Genomic DNA, 26685 nt, shown 5'->3' on the forward strand with positions numbered 1-26685 from the left:
TATAGTAAATTCTCTTTACCCTAAGGGTTTCAATATCCTTCTTATGTGGATCAATAGTAATTTGACATTTGTACCTTAGCCACCTCATTATTTGGCATGGCTTTTTGTGGTTTTGCTTAAGTTGTTTTTTTAAAGGTTAAGACATTATTAAACAGCCCATGGCTTAATTTCATACTATTCAACAGATTGAGTCTGTAAAATCTTGGAAGAAAGTTGGATTCCAATTGAAACTACAGATTGAACTCTAAAGCTTTGATCGAAACCACACTTTGAGCCCTAAATTTTTTTATTGAAATTACTGATTGAAAACTAAACCCTAAACCACATTCCACTTTTGTTAGCTAGTGGCCGTAAGATGAACCATTACTTATGTATCTTCCCAGACAAATACAGGGACACAGATTAAGGTGCAGATATGATCATAGAGCAAATCATGCCAAAGTGATGTGACGCTGATAACTTGAATTTTTTTTGTCCAAACTTGGCAGGCAAGGAATAGCAAGCAGATATTCTCTCAAATGCTTGTGATGGCCAACGGAATCCACAGTATCTGCCAGCAGGTGAGGGGGGTCTATAAATGTTTGTGGTATCTTTCATAAACTGCCCTGTCTTATGCAAACTACCAGCAGTATACAAATTGCATCAGATGTAGACCCACTTTCTTACTAAATAATAGGGTACATGAAGGACATTGTTTTTGCACTCTAGTCCTATCACATGAGTTTTCCATTCTTGCCCATCTTAAAACAACATTAACTGTTCCCTCCTTTTTGCTTTTAAGGTATGATTTCTATATACAATAGGTACCATTATTGGATTATCTAATTCTGTTTGTCTACCATGAAAATCTTGTTCATGAATTCAAATGATGTCAATCACTTTTCAATCTTGAGTTTTAGTGAGTTATAAAACAGAAAATGAGTAAAGTAAATTAGACATCAACATACAATTCCCTGCTTGAATCGAAGTCCTCTGTCAGTTTGTCATCTTCCTTAAATCGAGTTTTAATGATTTATAGAAGCAGAAAATGAATGAAGTACCTCATATGAATCTACGATTCACTCTCAACTCTCAAGTCAAAGTTCTTTGGCAGCTTGTCATCATCTATTTGAGTAATAATATTATTTGGAGACTGTGAGTAACATTTAACCATGCATTCTTTTTATAAGAGCAAATTAAAGCAACAATCCTTATGCTTTCATGTAATTAAACAAACATTCCATTTTTTTATTCATTATTTTTTCTCTTTGTTATGAGAAGTGTTAGTGTAAGATTTTACCAGATGTGAGTGTAATATTTTAAAACAAGAGAATAGCATTGTAATATTTTCATACTTAAAAAAGAATTAACATAAGAAAATAAAAAGGATGAAGTTATATATAATTACACCAAACCTCATAGATGTTGTTATAATTTGCTAAAAAAGATATATTTTTTACTTTTTTTTTCACTTTCTTTCTTAAATCAAAATGTACCCTTAGTTTATCCACACGGGTCATCTACATCTGTATAACATACATAACCACATAGTCGGCATCTATCTATAAAGAAAATAATTTCATTTAAAAAAAGAAGAAATAAAATTGATGAAAGGATTTAAGCATTAAATAAATGGCAGATAAAATATAAATAAAAATGACCACGCAAAAAAGTACAATTTAGTAGTTATATAAAATGCAAAGGCAATTTAATTGGAGGGATGAACTCTGACACTGTTGTATGGATGGTACATTCTCGTTTTTGATTGACAATTCAAACCCTACGGAAATAAAATGGCGGGAAAATTCAGTGCCATGAGAACATTTCGCGCCATTTCTCTTCCTCTTCCTCTATATAAACCCTACCCTCACCTTCAATTTCCATTTCTCTCGTCAAATTTATCCATTCACCACAGAGTTTCTTCAATGGCCCAGCCTCAACCAGAGTCCCACGCCACCAATGGCTCACACGAGCCATTGCTCAAAATCCCAAAGCTCCACCAAAACGGCGACGTTTCCGCAACCGCTCCCTTTCTCCGCGTCAAGAAGCTCTCCGACAAGGCCGTTTTGCCCTCTAGGGCTTCCCCTCTCTCCGCCGGTTACGATCTCTCTAGGTATAAACCCTTTCTCTCACTCACTACATTTATTTATTAAAAAAAATTTAATAATTAATTTATTAAATTTTCTTTGTAGCGCGGTGGAGACGAAGGTCCCGGCGAGAGGGAAGGCTCTGGTGGCCACTGACATCAGCATCGCGATTCCAGAGGGCACATATGCTCGCGTTGGTAAAAAAATTTTCTCTTCGATTTAGGGTTTTCTGTTTTAAATTGCGGTCGCAACATGAAGGTATTTTTAGTTATTTTGTATTTTTTTTTTAAATTTAGTTTTTGATTTTTGTAGCGCCGCGTTCGGGGTTGGCGTGGAAGCACTCGATCGACGTGGGTGCGGGGGTGATAGATGCGGATTACAGGGGTCCGGTTGGGGTTATACTTTTCAACCATTCGGACACGGATTTTGAGGTGAAGGTTGGGGACAGGGTTGCGCAACTTATCATTGAGAAGATTGTGACACCGAATGTTGTTACAGAGGTCGAGGATTTGGATGAGACTGTTAGAGGTGAAGGTGGGTTTGGATCCACCGGTGTTTGATTTTGTTCTGTTCTCTTGGTAATTTTGTAGAGCAGTTGGTGGGTGTAATCGAATGAAGAACCTGTCTTTATCTTTTGGCTTGTTAGTGTTCTGTGTGTGTCCAAGTTATGATGGTATTGATTTGGTCATCGGGGAATGGCAGTAGGTATTAGGTAAATGCTTTCAAAGCTAGAAAACTTTATTGAACAAGATAATTAATTTTATTATTGTCTTAAACATGTTGTTCAGTAAGATTGTGTATCTTATTATAAGAAAATTGTGTGTGAAATATGTGGTTGTAATACTAATATGCAAGAACGACGAAAACCACATCAAAATCATTAATGTGTTTGATACATTTGTCAAATACGCGTTTAAAGGGCAAAATGTGGCATTTAACGCAACACAGCAAATTGATTTTGGTTGTTGCTTCTACTATGCAAGTTCAAGTTGATGCATGTATAGAATTGTATGGTGTTCTCGGCTCCAACTTCTCAACTCCCAACAAAACTAGTAAGCAACTATTTGTACGAGGAGAAAAATAAGAAAATATAATGTATTCACAAGTTAAAATCAGTATATGATTTGGATAAACTTATCCTTACAGAAGAAAGAAATAAGATATAACAGTTTCTTATAATCAACTGACGAATTTAATTTTTATTTACATTAAATCAATGCTGCTCATAATAAATAACGATAATTTTTACTCATTAACAAAGCAAATAAATATTTAAAATGAAAAGTTAGCATATATTAATCACTAATTTGCATTTTCATTTTTAAAATGAAAGAATCAAAGTTATACATTAAATAAATAAAATATAAGGATGAAAATTAAGAAATCAAGAGTTAAAGACGATCCAAGGGACAAGTGCACCATGAAGTATAAAGTGCATCCACTTTAATACGTTGCCTGCCGTTGCCGTGAAATCTTCTTAGAATTCAATTTTTTTTGTGTCAAAATGAAATGGAAAAAAAAAAGAATTCAATTTGTGTTCAGTTTCAGAAAATATAAAATCAATGAAGTGATATATGATTTCACGACTTCTAACAAACAAATCGTAATCCCTTTCACGATTTCTCCTATTGTTTTTTTTTTTTACTTAAAAAAAAATGGAATCCTATAGCATTAAAAGCAGATACTGTAATTCCCTGTTCTGTCATTCACATGAATGTGTAGGATAAAACAAGACAAACAAAATTGTAAAATTTTTTCTTATAGAACAAAAAAATAATAATCTTTTCAAATTTGAATTTACAGATCGCTCATCAACATATCCAATTATAATACCTGTATCAAAGTTAACCTAACCTCTAAGTACGCAAAACAACTCACAGAATAATAATAAAAAAAAAATAAAGCACACAAAAACAAATACTCTAAAGGAATATTATACAGCATAACATATTTCTTACAACATCAATCTGTTTTGGAGATATCTAATTCTGTCAATATTTTCTCGCATTTTGTTAGTGGGAAACAAAGAGAGCATGCATCCAAGAGATTGAAGTGATCGAAGATAACAATTGAATGAAATAAATATTTGGGCGCAGTAAAGTGGCGTGTTCAAAGAATTAACTAATAACGTGTTTAGATAATCCACAAAAATTAATTTTATTCCAGAAAATTATAATGACACTATAAAAAAATTATTTATTACTTCTATTACCATGAAAATAAATTAATTATTTCTGATCTTGAAGCCAATTCAAATACACTCTATAAGTCCTTCAAACTAAATTGTTATTAAATGTTACATTTTGGATGGGTTAATTTTGAAAAAATGCATACAAGAGCATGCTGGTAAAATTATGTCCATGTGAGTGAGTGTGAACATTCTGGTTCATGGCCCAAACCAAATACCAAGAAGAATCCAAAAGCATATAGCTTTTGCTTATTTTTTTTTAACTGTATAATAATACAAAACACTGGCAACTTTCAAGGTTTACTGTTTGTTTATCCAAACGAATTTAGCCGTTATTTTATACAAAATTTGAATCCTGAGAGAGAAGGACAAACAGAAAATGTTACGTTGGAGATACCCATCTGGTATCTGCAGTCAAGATCCAAATTGTTTTGCACATAATTTAAAAAAGTTATGAAATTGAAGGCAGTGACTAAGTGGGGTCATCTGGGTCAGACAACAACACCACACCACACTGCATAACTCTCCAACCTTGCATATGCTTCTAGTTCTTCGTCAAAATTTGAATTTCTCTCTCTCTCTCTCTCTCTTCTCTCTCCCATTCTCCCCCTCTCATTAAATTTAATATATTTTTTTTAAAATGCTTCTTGGACAACGTTCCCTTTTGCACAAATCACAACCTTTTTCTTCTGCTCTCTCTTTATCTAATCTAATTGAAATTCAAATATCTCCTTAAACTCCTTCCATTTCTTCAACTATTTCTCTCTTTGTCATTTACCACCCATTCTCTAGCTCCTTATGGGTACTTGTTTGAGCAAGAAGAATGGGTCCTCTACCTCACCCAACAAGTCAGATTCTCAGCATAGGAATTCTGAGAACAGTGTCACTGTCACCTTGTCCAAACCCACTGAGCCAGAAGTGAGCCTCAAGAACAAGACACTGCAAGAGAAACAACAAGGCTCAGAATCAGCACCACAAGATGAAGGTGAAGTGAAGAAAGAGATACTCATCATCAAACACAGGAAGAGCCATGATGAAAGGGAAAAAACAGCAACCTCCAAGACCCCATCACCTTGCATTGCTCCACAACAAGGTGATGGGGTTTTCACCAATGAAGAAACAATGGTTGTTAATAAGATTATTGCACCATCCACACCAAGCATTGGTGTTGTGGGAGTGAGGACTTCAAGCTGCACAAAAGATGAGGTGGATGAAATTCTGATCCAGTGTGGGAGGCTCAGCAGAAGCTCTTCTCGGAGAAAGTACTCAGGCTCCAAGAGAAGTTTTGATTTTGACCACTGTGACAATGACACTACTTCTGCTGAGGATGACCAAAGAAAGTCCAAGGGCAATGGCAATGGCAGGGAGGAGAATGATGTGGCGGCGGCTGCTTCAGAGAGCGGCCGCCACCACCAATCCCCGAGGCGGTCTCAGGGAAGGAGAAGGACTCCAAGTAGGGAAAGAGACCAATCCAGTGGCAGAGAAAGGAGAGTGAGTAGATCTCCTGGTAGAAGATCATCTGACACCAACACTACAAATGCAAGCAACAACAACACAAGTTCTAGGCCTGGGAAAATGGTGTCTGTTCCAGCCACTGTTTCATCTTTGGTTATGGATAAGAGTAACAATTGTGGTGGAGAATCTGGCGCCAAGAGGATCACTGTTAAGAGGAATGTTGGTGATGCTGGTTCAAGGGGTACTGCATCACCACGTGCTCAATCTCCTGCTAGAGTTAATGGGAATGTGGGAAGGGATAAAGTGTTAAATGAGAATCAGCAGCACCAACAACAACCTTCTCTTAGTCGTAATAACTCTTCAAGGAAAGCAGAACAATCTCCTTACAGAAGAATCCCTCAGAGTGAGGTGGATCATAAATCTTCAAGGAAAGCTGAACAATCTCCTTACAGAAGAAACCCTCAGAGTGAGGTGGATCATAACTCTTCAAGGAAAGCTGAACAATCTCCTTACAGAAGAAACCCTCTCAGTGAGGTTGATACTAATAGAAAGGTGCAACAGAACAAGCCAAAGATTGAAGGAGAAGCCATTCAGGTATGCACTTAGTAGCTGGAAAGAATTTTGTTCTTGATGTGATTAAGCAATGAGCATTGATGTCATTGTGTTATTATTGAGGAATATTGATTTGTTATCATTGTTTGTTGTAATCATTAGCTGACCTATTTATTTAATGTAATTAGGAAAGCGTAAATTATTGGCATAAGGGTAATTAAGAAAGTTTAAATCATTGTTGGCATAATGATTAAATGAAATTAGCCTATTTATTTAATGCAATTATAAGGAAAGCATAAATCATTGGCCTAAGGGTAATTATGAAAGCCTAAAAATCATTGTCCTAATTACATTAACTAATATTAGATAGGGAAAAAATATCATTAGTTAATGATGTTATTAAAGATGATCTTTTCCCTTTCCCACTGCAGAAACCAAATGGCAGAGTTGCATTGGAGAAGGGAATGAGTGTGGATTGCAAGACAAAGGAGCAACATGAGGAAGAGTCTTCATTGCCTGTTGGTGCTGTTGTGAAGACAACAGTGGTGTCATCAGGGGTTGACAACCTTAAACCTCAAGGCTTAACAAGAAGCAGATCTTCTAGAAGATCTAGAGACTTAGACATCAGCAATCCTGAAGCTGTGGTGAATCCTACAAACTCCTATGCCTCCCTACTACTTGAGGACATCCAAAACTTCCATCAAAAGAACACACAACAACAGCAATCTTCTATTTCTCTCCCAGCTTGTCTCAACAAGGCATGCTCCATCCTTGAAGCTGTTGCTGATCTCAACTCCACCACCAGTTCAAATTTCACTGAGGACAAGAGAAGTCCATCCACTCAGCAATCCATTAGGGATGAGTACTATGGGAAGAAAGTGGCAAGTTCCAACAAGGACCCTTTTGTGGAATCTGAAGTAGCTGTCAGTGATGATGTGATGGAACCAAGCTTGCACAAGTATGTAACAGTGAAAAGAGGTGGTGGGGTAGTAGACATGATGGAGGACCAAGAGTCTTCAGGAAGCAACAGCTTCACTGTGAGTAGCAGTGGCCAACAGCATCATTGGGGGAACAACATTTCCTGTTCTTCATGGGAACCAAATTCTGCTGACTCCACAGATTGCTGGACTTCTTCAAGATTGAGCTTCAGAGAGGAGGAGGAGGATCAGAAAACCCCCTTAGAATTGGGATGTAGTTTGTCATCTGAAGCCAAGAAGAAGAAGGGCTTGAACAGCAAAAGGAGAGAGTGTGATCATGAGCACAGCAGTGGCATTGGACGTGGCAGGCTTGGTTCTAACAAAGGTATGTGTGTGTGTGATGATGAAAATTGAAACATGAATTTCACCATTTGTGTTGTATGTTAGATATTCAATGAGGTGTTGACATTTCTTCTGTTTGGAGTTGCAGACTTGCAACTGTTTCTTGTTTCATCAAGGCAAATTCAACTCATCTTTACCATGTTACTTGTTCTGTTTATGAACAATTTTTGTCATTCTTCCCAAACTTGTGTTGTGTGCGGTGACATTATGTTTATACTCTAATTTTTTTGGAATAGGCAATTTGGAAGATTACAAACTCAATTTGTGTATCAACTTAATTAAACCAATGTTTAAAAGATTTTTTGAACTTCGTTGAACCAATTATGATTAAACACATTATATTTAACACATAAAAGGTTGCTCCGCAAGGAAAAAGCAGTGATTGCTCAAACTCTATTAAATTAACATCCATGATACTACAGAACCTAAAGTTTTTGCTGAATGATTTCATAAGTCAAAACACTATTAAATTAAAATTATAGAATTGATAGGTGCATCCTTCTATTGTTTATAGAATTTACACATTATAGAATTATAGTTGTTTCGTTAAAACTTGTATTGATAGTTTATGGCTTTCAGGGCTTTGACGGTCTTTTGAACATACGCGTATCTAGGGCGAAACAACTATTATATGTGTAAATTACGCAAGAAACCGTCTAAACTTAACCTCTTTATGTGAAAGGAAACGTTTTACTTGTAAGCAAAAGGTGATACTTATGTTGTTGAGACTTCAGACTTTGGAGGGACAATTCAGCTTTTCGTTCAAGTCAAGGAAAAAAAAAAAGAAGAATAATGTCAAATATTTAGACTATAAACTAATTGTACGATGTTATTTTGTAAATGATTTATATGATGCTGTAACAATTATGTATTGTGATATATATATATATATATATATATATATATATATATTGGGTTTGCTAACCTACTCACCAAATTATTGGTGAGTATTACACGATGGTGACTAAATTTTTAGATAATATTTTAACAGAAGGAGAACGCAAAATATTGGTGAATGGAATTTGAGATTAATTTATCAAACATTTTATGATGTTCCGTTTCAAACTGTAAAACAATATGCATACGGCTACTTCTTTTTATTCAACAATGGCATATAAACTCCATAAAAAAGAAAAAAACAATGGCTTATAAACTAAGGAATTTTTTCATCTTCATAATAACCTATTTTTCAGACGAGTCATTGACTACTACTGCCTTCAATTTAAAGTTTAAAATCCTTCTTTTATCTGGAATAAAAAAATTATAAACCCTATTAATCAATCATCATGATAATTTTTTAATTACTAATTAAATAAAATATTATTATTTATATTTGAAAGATAATAAATATATTTATGTTTTATTCAATAGTAGAAAAGATACTTTAAGGATATGTAACAAAACGTTAAAACATAATACTGTAACATACGAAATATATAGATGCCAATGTAATAAAAAAAATAGAAGAATACATTTTGAAGAAACAAGAACTTAGTTATCAAACTTTTTATTATAATAATTTCTCATGTTTATCGTGTTTATTAATACTCAGATAATCGAGTGACTTCTCATTTCATTTAACAAATATTCTCAAATCTAGCTGAAATTTATTCAAATTTTTTTAGTACAATTCTAAATAATAAGAATATAATAACTAGCCACCTTATTTGAGTTCCAAATTTTTTTTATTATGTGCCTGATTTAACACGCTATTTGTTCTTTTAAATGGTTATTTCTTTAACATAATAACTATAAAAGAGTAATTGGTACTTCCATTATAATAAATTTTTAAATAAAATTATTTCATACATTTGTATATACCTCTCCTCGCACATTTTTCCTTTGTTAAAAAGAGAAAAATTATGTTTCCTTCTTTTTATAAAGAAAAAAGTGTAAGAAAAGGGTATTTAAATTAAATAAAAGACGTGTGAATAATCAATTACTACTTTTTTTAACAACCTAATCTCACTCAATAAATTAGCCACATTTTTTATTATTTTTAAAACAATAAAGTATATATATCATTACATTACGTACGAGATACATGACACTGCTGTGAGAGAAAACAACATCGTCCATAGATTTTGTATAATCATTATCATATTTTTACTTTTTCTCTTCTTTTATGTTTCTTCTCATCTCTCTTTTTCCTCCTACGTATCTAGTATCTACCCCAATTTTGCGTATACGGTGTGAACTTTTTCCTTAGATTTGTATATGTAACCGAGTAATTGACTATACAATAAAAAAAATGTCTAGAAAGTATAAATAACATATTTACGTCATGCACACAGAACCCTAATGGAAAACCAAGAAATTAAAAAAAGAACCTTCGGCGGCATTGTTTTAGTATTTATAAAAGACACAAACATTGAAATTCACCCTACATGCATGACATGTGAATGAGAACATCAATACTCACCCTAAAGATAGTTACACTTTTGGCCATTCAAGTCAACAATGGGAAGCTTCAAGGCTTCAACCATTATTAATTACTTCAAGACTTGCTCCAACCAAAACGTGTTCATGTCAACCTTCTATATATATATATATATATATATATATATATATTAACACCACACAAAAGGGAAAATAGAAATCAACCAAAACAAAACTTCAAACGTAACAGCTTCTTTGTGAGATTAATTGTCCTAAACCAAATTGATATTATGGCAGACCCTCAGAAAATTCACCCTGTGCACCATGATGTTGAGGCACAAAACCACCCTTCAGCACCATTGGTGCCAAGGAGCATGTCAAAATCTGATGCTGGTGATCCACAAAGAGTAGTAGTAGTACAACAACAACAACAACAGCAGCAGCAACACATTCCTGTGAAGCACACCAAGCCACCAACAAAGAAAAGAAGAAGCTGCTGCTGCAGGTTCTTCTGTTGGCTAATTAGCATATTGCTGATTCTGATTGTGGCAATTGGCATCACTATTGGAATACTATACCTTGTCTTCAGACCAAAGCTTCCAAAGTACTCAGTGGATGAACTTAAAGTCACAAACTTTGATCTTGCAGACAACAACAGTTTATCAGTGACATTCAACTTGACAATCACTGCCAGAAACCCCAACAAGAAGATTGGAATAGACTATAGGGGTGGCAGCCACATAAGTGCTTGGTACATGGACACAAAATTATGTGAAGGGTCTTTGCCAAAATTCTATCAAGGTCACCGCAACACAACGATTCTTAGTATCCCTCTTACGGGGAAAACGCAGGATGCTACCGGCTTGCAAAATACCCTTCAGAATCAGCTGCAAGAGACTGGGAATGTGCCTCTTAATTTGAGGGTGAAGCAGCCTGTGAGGATCAAGCTTGGGAAGTTGAAGCTGTTCAAAATCAAGTTCAGGGTTAGGTGCAGGATTGTGGTGGATAGCCTTAGTGCTAATAGTTCTATTAGAATTCAGAGTAGTAGTTGTAAATTCAGGTTTAGGCTGTGATTTTTTATTTTTATTTTGTATCATTATATAGCATATTCATTATAGGAGGATATGCTAATTGCTTTGTTACTATTTAATTTTTTTATTTCTTTCATTGTCTCTCATTGAGATTTCTTTTTAGATGGATATTTCTTTATTTACATCACCACTTTGAGATACTGTTCTTGTACTTTTGATTCTGGTTTTTCAGTCAGTTTTCTTACATATTATATATAGCATATATTGATATTCTGCAAGTTTAATGCTGAATATTGTTAAACTTTTATAGACTAGATCTGGAATCACATGAAATAGCTAACAATTTTTTGGATATTTTTTCGTATGTTTATGTCAAAGATAAAATGTAAATTTGTAGTGTTGATTTCACGACTTTAAATGGTTTTCGCCTCCTTGGCATGAAGAGAATTTTTTTTAACAAAGGTTTAACATTAATACGATTTTGCACTCTTTGTTTTAACTGTTCTAACTCAATGTCCAAGAAATAAGAGAAGCCGCGTACTTGTTTTCATTCTTTTATTTTGTTTTACACTTTTAAATTGATTTCTCTAATCAGAGATAATTAATTCTAACAACTGAATTTGATGTTAGGTAACTTAAAGTATACAACTAGATATATCAACAAGATACTGTAGTAGATATCACCTCGTTTCGTACACTGATTCGGACTACCCTTTATTTAATCCAAAAGCCTGACGAACACAATAAAAATATGAATAGCTTAAGGCTGCTAATCTTAGTCAAAAGTGAATTAAATTAATTAATGAAAAGACACTTGTATCACTTGTATATCTATTCTATTATTTCATCTTATTAGTATCAGATTGTGTTAATATTCGATTTATAATTTTTATCAAGGTAATTGTTGATATATTGGTTAAGATGTGTTACCTATCTTCATTACCCGGCTTAAAATCTTAGTTCAGCAAATAGAAACATTCTCTTAAAGATACGATGCAAACGTAAGAATTAGGATACTCACACAAGATCAATTTCTTCAGGAAAAAAAAGAAGCTACGCTGCCACAAAAACTAGTCCATTTTCAATTTATTGGCATGGTTAATGGATCATCAACCGGTAAACTATGACAAAACTTACGCAACGTTAATTAACAAGTTTGATTTTGATATTTTATTAATTTTTTTTACATTATCAACCAATTAAAAAATACCTTATACATGACTGATAACGACAAAAATGAATAATTTTTAATTTAAATGATAATTTAGGATTGAATAATAATGTAAAAAGCTTGCACTATAAATAATATATTTCAATTAAATCCATAAATATAATTATCCAGGCTAGGCTACAAATTCCCGTTGACTTAGCATTCACTTTTAAACTCGAGGCAAACTATTGAACGAGGTAAAAAGGTGTCCTTTTTTTATGGTAAAAAAACGTGTCCTTTGAATCTTGATGTGTTAATAATTTTTCAATAGAATTACTAGCCTCACTTTTTTTACGTTTAACTAGGGTGTAGTTCTTCTCATCACTCTTCTCTTGTAGTCTTGTACACGCGCACCAAAAGAATAGGAAAGGTGCAGTAACATGCTATCTGACATTGCAAGAGGAGAATAAATATGATTTACACATTTTTTAGGGTTACCATATAAATTAAATTGGTAAAAATGTGATTTATATCAACACATCACATTATATGGTATTTCACAGTCCAAGAGAAAGACATGGTCATCTCACTCATCTGAAATATGAGCTCTTTGTTAACTTCATATGCTAACAAGAGAAACTAGATAGATCCTTCAAAAATAACAAAGAGTGTCACCATATATGGCCAATAACCTCTCTTCATTCTCGATCAAAACAGAGACAAGTGAACGATTTAGCCTTCAATTGGAACACACATCAAATGTGCAGCATCTTCAAAGCCATATCTTTGGAGAAAGCTCTCTACTATAGCATAGAACCATGCCCACTTCAGAGGAAAAAATGCACAATAAAGCACAAAATATTATTATTATTATTTAATATTTGTCATACCCTAATTCCGTTTGTGAGTGAAAGATAATGCTAATAAAAATAAAATATATAAAAAACAATTAAAAAAAGAGCCCAAAAGGGACCTAATGGGCTCTCAGAGCCCATTCAGTCAAGCAGGAGCACTAAAATGGATAAATGGCCTTGCAAAATAGTACAACCAATCTTTCTTTTAGGTTCTAACTCGGTATTTTTAAAAAACTTAGATCCCTTTTCATTCCTCTGCGTGATGACAAATGGTTATAGTTTCCCGCATTTATCACATCAGACCATTGTCATATTACTGATTAAAACATTATTTTGATAACTTGAAAGCACAAAAAGATTTGCACTAATTTAAAGTTTCATCATTACCTTCATGAAGTAAGAATGCCACGAAGAGAACCAACAGTGCCTCGTGAACCAGCTGTGCCTCGTTTTCTTGCCTGCAGTGGGATATTTAAAACGTAAACATAGATACTCAATAAGTCAAGATTAAATATGGACCTTATCTCTCTCTCTCTGTTTTTTTGGGGGTGGTATGGGAAGAGTATTAGACTCACCTCATTATTAAACATGTCATCTGCCATAGCTTCCATTTTCTTTCGCCTTTTCTCCTCCTTCACAAGCTCAGTCACGTCCTCATTCCCACAGTCAGAATCCCTGGGGAAGAAAACAAATGAAATATAACATAACCTATCACTAGGAGAACAAGAGTGAAGCTAGATTTTTGTTCGAAATAACATTAGATTAAATATTATTCTTACTTGTATGGATATTTTCCAAATGGAACAAGATTCTCAAAGCTATTACCAGATTGAGTTTGTGCCTGCAATTCCATTTAAAAGAAAACTGGACAGGTTAGGTACATGTTTCATGAACTGTGACACTAATCATATATGTTAAAATTTAATAATTGACATTGCAGAAAGCAATAAGGTTTGTTGGAATTTAGATGCCAGGCAAAATTCAATTAGAAAACCAAAACATGTCTAGTTTCAATTTTCTATGATAATAGATAAGCTCCCTGTAAGCAAGAGATATGATACCACAACATACCTTTCTGAAGCGTTTAAAATTTGGAACACTGCTGTTTGGTGCAGTACTTATGCTAGTACGAATGTTTGTATCTCGAACAATTAAATATTGGCTATAAACTATATCTGAATTTCCACTTTCATCATCATTAACTTTGTCTTTCTTTACTTTGATATCATCATTATCATTCCTGAAGCTGGTAGAATGTGATCTGACAGAAGCACCATCCAAGGATGTTTCAGTTTTTGCACGTTTAGTGTCATGCAAAACATCATCAGAGGATGCCTCTATTCTCTCATGTTTTCTCTTATCCAAAGGGTCAGAATCAACATATAATTCTTTTGTTTTTTCATATTTTACATTATTGTCATTGCTGAATGCATCATTTGAGCGGACTGATGTGGCTGTTTCAACTTCAATATCTGAATCTGCAACAATTGTCTCATCTGTCGAGCATGATGATGAAACTAGTACTGCAATAGCACATAGAGCTTGTTAACTCACTGAAGTTCAAATTTTGCCACTGAGCATGGAGTTTAAATTTATGCTTTTCAACTGAAAAATAAGTTTGAGGAAACGTTTTTAAAAACTACATGTCGCCCCTTTCAACAATAGATTCGTAACAAACTGTTTCATTATTTGAAAAATGTATTGCATTAATCATGCCAATCTTTACATTAGCCCTTTCTATCAGCCTTCCGTCCACTACATAACAAAAGGAATATGTGCCACTGTCTACATAACATGCTGATTTATTTGAGATAATATGCTGATTTAATCCCTACAACAAGGGATTGTATTATAGAATCTCTGTATTTAGTTAGTTGATTTATTACCTGTAATTAGATATTTATTTTCTGATTGCGTCATGTTTCATTAGTAAAATGTAATTATATGCAAGTGCATTCGTTAATAAAATGTAATTATATGCATGTGTGTATTCAGCGCTGAGGTGATCAAGCAATTCAGAAATCTAGACTGATTTTAAGTTTCAAAGTGCTCATCTCATTCCTACAATGTATAAATTTTTGCTACTTGGTTTAATGAAAGGAGATCTTGATTAAGAAAGTAAACTTTTGAAATATTTACTGAATTAGGTTCTTCATTTATAGGGAATAAAACAAAAGTTTTGGACAGTGCAAATACATTATGTGAGATTAAGAAGAATACTTACCGCATGGTGATTTCAAAATAGACAGATCTAACTGTCCACTGAAAGCAGCACATATTACATCCATCTCATTCACTCTAAGCAAGGAACTTAGTTTATTGAAGAGATTAGACTTGCATGCTGGTCCTCCTGGGATGACACAAACCACATGATTATCCTCTCCATAATCAGAACCCTACAAGAAATAAATGAGAATTACCATACTGAAGTACATAACTTTCAAGTAAAGATAATCTGCCTGAGAATATGTCTAATGTCTAAAACATAGAAATCAGTGTTGTCGAGATGAAGTCAACTAGATGGGATCGAACGTCGCCATTGAACTTGGTTAAAAATCAAATTCTCAGGGATATAGATCATCATGAAATCCATTTTAATAGTTTTCTACAATGTCCTTTTTGGTTTCCTTCCACCTCTACTCACAGGGTTAAAATCATACAAACTGCTCTCTTCAGTCCTCATTAGTGCCAACAATGGCCTTTTTTGCATGTCTAACCACCTTAACCAATTTTCTATAATTACTTCCATAGGTGCCACACAAATATCAATATACAACCATTCTGTATCCTGTCTTTTCTTGTGTAGCCATACATTCATCTTACTCATTTCTATTACTCCCACTTGTTTTCTTTAATTGTCCCTCTAAAGCCCAACATTCACTACCATAGAATATAGCTTGTCATAATAATACCATAAAACTTCCCTTTGAACTTGATAGGCAATTTGCAGTCACAAATAAGCCTTGATGCATTTCTCCGTTTTAACCGCCTAGCTTATCTCCTATGTGTGACATCTAAATTTCCCCATCATTTTATGATATTAAACTGATATACTTAAACATAGAATTGTGTAATGTGACGTCTTCAATTTTTACCTCTAAGTCAATTTCCTCTTGTTCCTGACCAAAATTGCAATGCATTAGGCATATACTCTATCTTATTTGTACTCAAGCAAAAACCCTTTGATTTCAACATGTCTCTAAAGCTCAATTTTATATCCTCCCTTAATTTCTTGATCAAAACTATATCATTCACAAAGTACAGAAAGAATTCATAACTGGAAAAGAAAGAAATGAAATACAAACTTGGCTATTTGAAGAAAAATCTTCAGAGGAAACAACTTTTGCACCAGCCACTTCCAATAAAGGTTTTAGCTGATCCCCAAATTTATACTGCAAGCAGGAAAAAGAATTATTTTCAAGATGAGCTATGCTCCAAGAGTATCAGCATGTTTCCATTTTATAGTTGCTCCAAGAATGAAGTACAGAAAATGTACCAGCTAATAGTACTATAATACTTAAGTTGGGTTTTAGAGAAAGTAAAAAAGACTTTGGGTAACAAATACCAAATGCTCAGATTCCAACAAAAAAGTGTATCCTTTCAAGCAATCTTCACGCATTCTGGGGTCAGCAATTTTAATAGACTCTCCTTCTGCTGACACTGTTGGAATATATCTGCTTGACAAGGAAGAGGGGACAGAGAAGAAAAAGAAGACAAAGAAAGCTTCTTTAGTTAACTGGTGTCAAGGTCATGGAATATAAAGCTAGCAGAACCAAACTCCAAAGTCAAAGCAATACTTACGAATGACAGCTAGGAATTTCCGTGCTAATGTTCTTTTCAGCAAAAAACTATGCAGGGAAGGGAACAAACAGTCACAATTTAGACTTTGAACATGAGAAAAAGTTCTCTACCGGTTGCAGACTTCTATCAAACATAACACTTCTAGACTATAAATTAGATAATGTGTTTACGCTTGATTATTTGTTATGATAAATGACTTTTACCACTATTATCATTCGTAAGGATTCAGAATACAAATTCTGTTGTACAATTCAAGGTCTATGCAGTTAGCAAACACAAAATAACTAGCGAACATGTAAAATGTTGTAGGCTCATAGTGCATTACTCTAATCTTTAAAAGATAAGATCATAAGACTCTCATGTAAAGAACATGATCCACAAGCTAAATGAAAAATTATGATTATGGTTGTAACTTAACTCTGAATTGATTATTAGCAAATTATTCCTACAATTTGGGAAGGTAGCAGAGGTCTAAATATATTATTTCTGTGTAAACTGTAAATGAATCTTCTAGCATTGTATCCATTTACATCAACTCTCTTTTTACATAACCTATTCTATTGTAGAAAAATGTTATGTCGATCTTAAAAAGATTTTATTTCAGATGTTAAAAAATAATAAAACAATCAAGTAAAAAATACAAATATGACAAGCATGTAAGCAACTAACAAACTATGAATAAGAGTATCACTTGACAGTAACAAATTAATAGCATAATGAATTAAGAACCAATACATAAAACTAAATGCTTCTATACCTCAAGCCAATTTTTGAGAACACAAGATTTTTTGGCCACAACAGCATCAACAAGATCCTTCTTCAATGGCATGAGTTGATCCACCAAAACATGTGTGCACCCTTCACCTAAGGTATGAGTAATACTAGCACCTACATTGAAAGTATAAGTTGGTCAATATTCAGCATTCACACGAAGACAAGAATCTAATTCTTCAAGCAAAATTACTTTTCCTGTTTAAAGAGAAAAGCACAGTAAATTTGTAACTCATGTTACAACATGGCATAAGATTTTTCTGAATATATTGGGTCTATACAGCCAATGTAGCAAAATGAAGATTTTTCAGAACATCTTATAATTTCCATTTACATAATTAATTACCAAGTCACTATCAAAGATATGCAAACTCTACTTCCTTACTAATATATTTATCAGTTTCTCGCAATAATTACTAATGTTTGTTGAAAGTTGAAACAACAAAATTTAAGCATTTCATAATATTAAAACTACACAACTAGCATGGGATAAAAGGCACATTCATAATGGCCTTTCAAAACCAATGATCTATGGTCACACTATAAATACTGCTTCTGGCACAAATTTCCATCAGCTAAGTGTTGTTTTCTTTACTAATTTTAAATGTGATATCATGTGCAAGTAACTACATATATTATAGAAATTACACTACATGTATTCATGAATTATAAGAACTGAAGAAACTTCACAAGTTTTTTCCCCACTGACCAATTGATGAAATTTTCTCTTCAAGGGATTGATCCACTTTATTTGACGAACAGATGAAAAAAACGAGGGGTACATGGCAAAACCTGTCAAATTAAATTTGAAAGCATTTAAGCAGACATAAGTAGAAAACAGACAAATGTAATGAGATTGCCGTCCCTATACAAACCCAAATCTAGAAAAGTACCGCAAGAGCATTTTCTAAAAATTAAAAGTGAATGACACAAAATATGGAATAGAAGCACACTAAAGAGATATTTAACATACTTGTAGGTAGCAGTACCAGTGCCAAAAGAAACAAGGTCACCATTCTCTAATGCTGTTTCTTTGTTTGGTAGCTCATGAACTTTTTTCTTGGCCCCCCCATTCTTGTTAATAAATGTCCCATACTTGGAGCAATCTCTAATATGTATACTGCTTGACAAATGAGAGCATTTATTTGGTAAAGGATTTACCGGGTTCACTGTATTAACAACTATTTCTGCGTGAACCCGAGACACTCCTTTATCTTTAGTGATTATTACATCACAACCTGTAAGAAGTTAGTAGCAAGTTTATACAAAGCATCATCATGATATCCAAAAATCAATAAAAAGTAATTACTATAACAGGAAAAAACTTAAAAAATGAGAACAAAAAAAAAAGGAAAAAAAACAGAAAATTGTCATAACCATCCATTCCTAAAATTCTCAATAACTGATTTTTAACAAAAAGCAAGTGTATCATAAAAAATAATCCAAAAGAAACATGCAGATATCCACCCATCAAGCCTTAAGGGTTGTTGTGCGAATTAGAGGTAAAATTCATTCATGGGATTTAAGTTAAACAGATTAATCCCTTCTGCCAAATCATTCTTTGACAAAAGGACTCATACGGTCATACCCAAATTCTACATTTTCACTCTATCAAAGGTAAGGCAATGAGCAATACCAAAAAGGAGTCTCATGTGAATTCTCTTTTCACCATTAGCAATGAAAACCAAGCAAACACTTCAGCCACAGTGTCTAGATAAATGTTTAATCATCAAATAACTTACACCAAGCATTCAGTTTTGAAAAGTAATTAGAAGGAACCATAATTACAGTACCTTTTCGGCCAACTTTGTAAAGTCCAGTCTTGAAAATGTAGTACTTATCTTCACCTGTCATACAAATTTTAGAAAAAACTAAAAATAAAGTACAATTTTTTGATAAATGTTAACAGACGTAGTCACCAGACCTATAATCATACAAAAAAGAATAGAAAGTTAAGAACAGCTTCTTCTAAGAGGCTTATTCTTTCATTGATCAATATGGGCACCTGAAAGAGGATCGACGGGGAAGAGTCCCCACACCATGATTCTTCTTCTTCTCTCTGAAGTCAAAACTCAGCACTAGACGGAGAAGGGGGCAAAAGAAAGAATTGAAAAAGAGGAATTTGATGCCGCTATGCAACGACATGTCGTTTACTTGCCATCCAAAACGGCATAAGGTCTACCAAGTTTACTAGTAAAACGACATGTTTCTGTATTGTATTGTATTTTATCCATTCAACCCGGCCAAGTCAACCACTTATAGACTCGTGTTCTCTTATATTGCAGTTTTTAACTTTTATTTTTCGCAAGTAAAATACCGCAAACAATTAGACGTACCCTATTAGTGATATTAAGGTTGATGCATTGCTATAGGTGTAACATCTTATTGCATATATATATATATATATATATCAGAATAATTTATTTAACGAAAAAGTGTTTATTCAATTTATTTTTTTTGTATGGCATAACCTATTGAATAGAGTTGGGCATTTGAGTTTAGATCCATGGGCTTTCCGCGAAACTCCTAACCCGCACGGTATATAGATCTTAATACTTTGAGCATGTTTGAATTGGGGATTTTTTAGCTCAGTCCGCTTAACCCACCAGTGTTAGTGGGCTTTTATGTTTAATATAAAAAAATTAATACTAATAAATATGGGTGAAAATGAGTAAAAATAATATATATATATATATATATATATATATATATATATATATATATATAATTTAAGTATTTTTATATGATTCAATGATTGATGAATGATGATACAATATTTTAATTTAGATGGAATTATAGATTAAGTAAACATAATGTAAAAAAATATTTTTTAGGTGGCTTAAGATGCAAATTATGTTAACATTTTGGATAAATAGTTTTTTTATTGGACAATTCGTAGTTAGTTTTTAAAATGATCTAAAATGGATCAAATTTTATATTTTAAGTTTTATTTTTTTAAAATTGTATTTTGTCAAATGCGGGTCATTCCACTAAACCCGTGGGCTATGTGGGGCGGCTATGGACTTGTTAAAATTGAGCATGTGTTGGCATGCAGACTTTGCATATTGCGAGCTTAGGTCCATGCACAATTCTATTATTGAATTGAGTGTTCACTTAAACTTTGAAAAATTATAAATAATCTGAGGAAAATTTATACTTGGTATGGAAATTTGTGCTAAGGATATTTCATCCCTTATTTCTATTTTTTTTTCCAAAATCACAAGTATCTTTTATGGAGGAAATCTTATTAGAGTCGAATATGATTATTATGGAAAATAACAATTTTTTTTCCAAATATTTAACATAACTTCATATCTAGGATTTAAATTTAAAACTTCTACTTAAGTTGAAATAATTTCACACCAAGTTGATCCAGATGGTTGATGATCCTTATCATCTATTTCTTTGAAACGAGCCTTTAATAAAATATTTTTATTTATCAAATAGGTTTCTTGTAATTTTTGTTTTCTATTTGACTCTTTTAAATATTGTAGATTTTTCTCTTAATTATTCTAAATTGTTTTACATCTAGTTTTTCAAAACATCACAATTTTTTCATTTGATTCCCATTTTCAGAGATCAAATAAAATTTTGATATTTAAAAAACTAAATAAAAAATAATTAAGGGTAAAGGTTGGTTGATAACAAAAGCAAATATTTTATGAGGAACTCATTTTAAAAAAACTAATTATGTTAATTTTATTTTTATATTGTTTCTTCAAATCCTTTAATTAATATGAATATTTTCTCTACAAAGCATGAAGTTCACTCACTATAAGAAAATACATTTGGATCATATATATCTTAAGAATGGCTAGACTTTAGAGAAAAAAGAATTCTTTATTTTTATTTTTAAAATGTATTGTTTATACTTTTACTTTATTTCTTATTTCCAAATATGTATATAAGGAGGAATTAAGCTTTGGCAAAAAGAATATTCGGTTTTTCAATCTTTTGGTGGTGGGATTTTTGGTGTTTCTCATCTCACCATTGAGGAAGTTTTTGCTTTGTAAAATGGAGGAAAGCTGGGAGGTCACCAGATTGGCAGAATTTTGTGGTGGGAATTTGCTCTGTTTAGCAACTTGTTGATCGATCTCCCTTGTGGTTTTTTCTTTCATGGTCATTGGCTTGTGTCACTTTAGTATTGATGTCATTTTCTGTTTCTGACTATAGTATTAGATAGGAATTGAGATACAAATAAATTTTTCGAAAAATTTGTTGAAATGTTAAATGTAGAAAAGGTTATGTGTTTCTTCTTCCAAAGTCTTTCAAAAAGTTCAACACAATACCCTCCCCCAAAAAATCTCTTAAATGCAAAAGTTCTTATAAATAACTTTACCCTAAGAAAAAGCTAGAGCGACAATTTTACATACATATATAATAGTAGTTCTTGTCGAGAGTACTGTCCTAAACTCCTAATATGGGGACACCCTGCTTTCTATTGCAAAGACAGAACTAATGGCACATGCCCCCTTAACATGCAAGAGAGCTAGACTAACTAAATGTCAACTACTTTCAGACCAACCCTATCTAAATAATCAATTTCCCTGTCATCCGTAAATTGGTAAATACCCAATGTTTCAAAGTGAAATTTACAAAGGGTCTTGAATTGTGTTTTCTTTAGCCAATGGGAAAAGATGTATTTACATACAAGAGATCAAATTATATATATTAGTACAAATTATATCAATCCTTACATTATTAATAACTTAAAATATAATTCACTATATCATTACGTACATGAAATATAATGTATGTATTACCTTAAATCTCAAATTAAAACTGATAAAAAAAAATTGAAATATGTAACTAAAAGTGAGTGAAAATGACTAAAGGATCGGAGTTGAAACTTGAGAGAGGCCAATTAGTGCTTATATATTTTATCTTTAGAAAATTCATTCTTATATAGGTTGCACCTCTAAATATAATTAATGTAACTATTCAGATAAAGTTTTTTTTTTTAAAAAAAAAAAAAGCAAATCTCTTCTTTCCTCTAATCCTCTCCATTTTCCTTCAACCAAATAGAATATGACAATTCAATTAAAAAAAGAATGTTGATTGAGTTAATCAACTTCATTATAAAAGAAAGTGATGAAAACGTACTAAATCGTTTTAAGTCTAAAAAGTTTTTTCATTATGGTCAATAATAATTTATTTTCCCCTAAACTTCTTAGATTGCATTATTACAACTTTTTTTGAGTTAAAAGAGTTGAAGTTAGAAGCAAAAACTTTGGAGTAGGAGTATATTAATTTGGATAGGAGCCAATCAAACTATTTTATATATTATCATTTTCTACTTTCACGAAACCTTGAAATGGAGACAGTATTTTTATAGAGTGATGATAAATGTATAATTTTTCTTTTAATAGATTTTCCGGTCGTCATAGAACACACTTCTCAATGCCCCACCACATATGCACATCACTATTTATTCTTCATGATATCTTCATAATAATTGAAATTCATTCATTAAAAACACACACACGTACACAAACAAAACCAAATCTGCTGAATCATGACAAATAATTAATTCCACGTTTCCTAACACATGTAAATTTAATCAAAATCTTGACTCATCAACCTTAATTCATTCAAACAACGTACCAAACCAAAAACCCGACAATATATTGCACTCTTTTTGTACGAAGTGACAACAACTTCACTCTACATGCGACTAGGTATAGCCGGTGGTGGAGCCACCAAGGACCCCATAGCCTTCGCATTCATCCTCAGCACGTGTTTCTGAATCTTCCCCGTCGACGTCTTCGGCAACGCCTCCTTAAACACCACAGTCTTGGGCACCATGAAGTGCGGCAACCTCTCTCTGCAAAACTCCACCAACTCCTTCTCCGACGGCGGCGCCACCAGCCCCTCCTTCAACATCACAAACGCGCACGGCGTCTCTCCCCAGAACTCGTCCGGCCGCGCCACCACCGCCACCTCGTTCACCGCTGGGTGACCGTACAACACCGACTCCACCTCCACGCTACTCAAATTCTCACCACCACTTATTATCACATCCTTTGACCTATCTTTTATCTCCAAATACCCATCCCCATGCATAACTCCAACATCTCCGGTGTATAACCAATTATTTCTAATACACCTTTTTGTTCCTTCTATATCCTTCAAATAACCTAACATCACGCACGAGCCGCGAAAAACTATCTCCCCCGGTGTTACACCATCGCGCTTCACACTAATGCCGGTGGTTGGATCCACCACGTCCACCTCCGTCATCGCCACCGTCCTCACCCCTTGCCTCGCCTTAAACCTCGCCCGCTCCGTCGACGGAAACTTATCCCACTCCTTCTTCCATGCACACGACACGACCACTCCCAGCGTCTCCGTCATGCCGTACCCGTGGCTAACCCTAAACCCCAACTCCTCCGCGCGCGTGAGGATCGCCGCCGGAGGCGGCGATCCACCGGTGAGGACGTGAACCGGATTCTTCACCGGTTCGGTTCTAGTTAAGAGCATGTTGAGAACCACCGGCGCGGCGCACATGTGTGTAACATTGTGTGATTCGATCAAACGGTAGATCGTTGGCGCGTCGATTTTACGGGCGCAGATGTTGGTGCCGCCTGCGGCGGCGATCCCCCACGGGAAGGTCCACCCGTTAGAGTGGAACATTGGTAGTGTCCATAAATATACTGGTTGTTTCGGTACGCACCAATCGATGAGAGAATCTAGGGTCATTATGAAGGTTGCGCGGTGGGATTGTACTACTCCTTTGGGAGACGACGTCGTGCCGGAAGTGTAATTTAGGGTTATTGGGTCCCACTCGGAGTTGGGCTGGACCCACTTAAAGTTCGGGTTACCCTTTCTTATAAGGTCCTCGTATGTGTCTATGACGGGAGAGCGTGTTATTGCATCTGCATCGTCTGTGATAAGGACGAGGGAAGGGCGTGGTGTGGTTATAGGGAAGTTGGAGAGGGCGAGGAGGATTAGTGAGAGAGAGTGAGAATGGACGAAGACGAGTTTTGATTCGCTGTGTCGAAGGAGCACGGAGAGTGTGTGAGGATTCAGACGTAGGTTAAGGTTGTTGAGAATGGCACCACACATGGGTATAGCAAAATGGAGTTCGTACATTGAGGTAGTGTTCGGGGAGAGAACAGAGATGACGTGGCCGCGCCCTAGACCAAGGGATGTGAGGGAGGAAGCGAGTTGAAGGCATCTACGGTGAGTTTGGGACCAGGTGAAGGAAGTGCGGTCATAGAGGATGGAGTGGGAGTCGCCGTAGACGATTGCTGCTCTTTCCAAGAAGGTGAGTGGAGTGAGGGGTGGTGAGTTTGCAGGGTTTGGGGTTAGGTCTTCCATGAATCGTTGTTTGCAATGTAGTGATGGAGAAGAGAATATTGAAGGTGTAGTGGTGATGTTAGGTGATGTGGTTCTTAAATAGTAAGGGATGGTGCAGTTTTAGTACACTCAAGATTCATATATACATTGTGTGCACTGAGTGATAGATATGTGATTCAATAAATTGTGTTGGCACAGGGTATGGTCCAAGGTGAACTTAATGAAGTTCAGCATGGGTAGTTGTTGTCCATAATGTAATGTAATACTATCAACCAACCAGTGGTCTTTAGGGGCTGTTCATTTCTGGTGTTTTTACACGATCTTTCATTTTTATTGATCTTCCTATTATTTCAGCCCATGTGTTTCTCTTCTTTTGCTATTGAATAAGGAAAATGCTGATTTGGTTTCTTTTTACTTTTGATTTAATAATGGTATAAATAAAAGGTTTCTTTTTCCGGCAATATGTTATTAATATTAAGTAGAAGAAGTTTAAAAATATGGAATGTGAGGACAAATATAAATCTACGAACGTGGAGGATTTGAATTGGTTTTTTTAATTCTTTTATGAATGAGATGAAATATACAACAGGACATTTTCTATATAACACCCCCCACATATTTTAATTAGGGTAAAAGAGTTGGTATAAAATTTTTAAAAAAATATTAATATGATTTTCATAAAACTTTTTGTAATAGAAAGTAGAGTGACCTCAAGCTGACCCATTTGCCATCGTGCTTAACCTGAAGTTGATCACCACAATTCCATTATGTGCGATCAGGGTCAAGAAGCAATGATCAGAGTGTGGAAGCATCCCAAGAGTAAGGTGTATGTACATGCTTAATCATCTATTGGGGAATTAACCACTCACACACCCTCTCTATAGAAGAAGATAGATGAGAAATCACAAATGTAATTTATTATTGATTTTCCAAGTGCGCACACACAATACACAACTACATACCCACCCTTTTATATAACACACACATGATGCACTCGGTTTACATATCTAACTAACTAATTGATAAAATAACATAAAACTATCATTTGAATTGACTAATAACACTCCTCTTTAATTTGAATGACTAATAGACACAACTCCTCTTTAATAACACTCATATCTAACTAGCTAGCATATCTCTTAAATGTCTTAACCTATCTCTTTCATGGCCTTTGTAAAAATGTCTGCAACTTATAATTATGTTTTGCAGTGCTCCAAAATTAATTGTCCTTTATTCACTTGTTCTCTAAGAAAGTGAAATCTAGTTTCTATATGTTTGCTCCTTCCATATGCAACTGGGTGTTTAGTTAAGTCTATTACAGATTTGTTGTCTACAAATAACTTGACTTCTCCTGAGTTCTTCACTTTAATCTCTTGTATTAATGTATCAAGAAATGTAGCTTGACAAAAACTCATTGAAGCTATAATGTACTCAGCTTCACATGAGGATAAAGCCATCACAAATTTCTTTTTCAAGCACCAAGAAATTCGTGCTCCTTCACACATAAAAATATAGCCAATAGTACTCTTGCTATCAGATTTATCACCACTTCAATCTGAATCCAAATACCCTAGCAATCCAAATACCAAGAAATTCGTGCTCCTTTCACGTAGCCCATTATTCTCTTGGCTGCTAGCAAGTGAAGCATCAAATTACACTTTGACCCATATCCACTGTGTTGTGATTGATTCTTGTAAAATAAAACCTTCAGTTAATCATCTTCTAGTTCTCTGGATTCAAAGTACGATTGTTTCGACAATTCATTTACCGAGTAATTTAAACACGCATTTTTCAAACATACCTATGAAATCTGACCTGAT

At 34.1% G+C, this 26685-nt stretch overlaps 5 protein-coding genes across 8 annotated transcripts; 3 read left to right on the forward strand and 2 right to left on the reverse strand.

The window, feature by feature from the left end:
* The first annotated feature begins 1701 nt into the window (after positions 1–1701).
* LOC100782126 (deoxyuridine 5'-triphosphate nucleotidohydrolase) lies at positions 1702–2842 on the forward strand. Its single transcript, XM_003544902.5, has 3 exons — positions 1702–2092; positions 2172–2263; positions 2379–2842. The coding sequence occupies exons 1-3, from the start codon at positions 1773–1775 to the stop codon at positions 2624–2626; spliced, it is 660 nt and encodes a 219-aa protein (XP_003544950.2). The 5' UTR covers positions 1702–1772; the 3' UTR covers positions 2627–2842.
* Positions 2843–4566: 1724 nt separating this feature from the next.
* On the forward strand, positions 4567–8306 carry LOC100805280 (dentin sialophosphoprotein). Of its 2 annotated transcripts, none has more exons than XM_006596425.4 (3): positions 4567–6303; positions 6693–7563; positions 8160–8306. In XM_006596425.4, exons 1-3 carry the CDS (start codon positions 5053–5055, stop codon positions 8165–8167), a joined length of 2130 nt encoding a protein of 709 aa, XP_006596488.1. In that variant the 5' UTR covers positions 4567–5052; the 3' UTR covers positions 8168–8306. The 2 variants fall into 2 exon arrangements, with proteins under 2 accessions (XP_006596488.1, XP_025981281.1); XM_026125496.2 differs by lacking the exon at positions 8160–8306 and adding an exon at positions 7669–8094.
* A 1839-nt stretch (positions 8307–10145) lies between these two features.
* On the forward strand, positions 10146–11172 carry LOC100782663 (NDR1/HIN1-like protein 6). Its single transcript, XM_003544903.5, has one exon. It carries the CDS (start codon positions 10250–10252, stop codon positions 11030–11032), a length of 783 nt encoding a protein of 260 aa, XP_003544951.1. The 5' UTR covers positions 10146–10249; the 3' UTR covers positions 11033–11172.
* Positions 11173–12666: 1494 nt separating this feature from the next.
* LOC100783205 (nijmegen breakage syndrome 1 protein) lies at positions 12667–19722 on the reverse strand. 3 transcript variants are annotated; one of them, XM_006596427.4, is made up of 14 exons: positions 19572–19722; positions 19360–19413; positions 18540–18804; positions 18276–18358; positions 17553–17683; positions 16796–16842; positions 16560–16668; positions 16300–16386; positions 15219–15390; positions 14066–14517; positions 13774–13835; positions 13570–13669; positions 13382–13452; positions 12667–12940 (listed from the first exon to the last, which is right to left on the reverse strand). In XM_006596427.4, the coding sequence occupies exons 1-13, from the start codon at positions 19606–19608 to the stop codon at positions 13384–13386; spliced, it is 1668 nt and encodes a 555-aa protein (XP_006596490.1). In that variant the 5' UTR covers positions 19609–19722; the 3' UTR covers positions 12667–12940; positions 13382–13383. The 3 variants fall into 3 exon arrangements, with proteins under 3 accessions (XP_006596490.1, XP_003544952.1, XP_006596489.1); XM_003544904.5 differs by having other exon boundaries at positions 12667–12943; XM_006596426.4 differs by having other exon boundaries at positions 12667–12965.
* Positions 19723–23048: 3326 nt separating this feature from the next.
* LOC100805819 (probable acyl-activating enzyme 6) lies at positions 23049–25091 on the reverse strand. Its single transcript, XM_003544299.5, has one exon. The coding sequence runs from the start codon at positions 24884–24886 to the stop codon at positions 23231–23233; it is 1656 nt and encodes a 551-aa protein (XP_003544347.1). The 5' UTR covers positions 24887–25091; the 3' UTR covers positions 23049–23230.
* Between the last annotated feature and the right edge of the window lie 1594 nt (positions 25092–26685).

This window comes from Glycine max, chromosome 14 (assembly GCF_000004515.6).
Source record: "Glycine max cultivar Williams 82 chromosome 14, Glycine_max_v4.0, whole genome shotgun sequence".
NCBI lineage: Eukaryota > Viridiplantae > Streptophyta > Magnoliopsida > Fabales > Fabaceae > Glycine > Glycine max.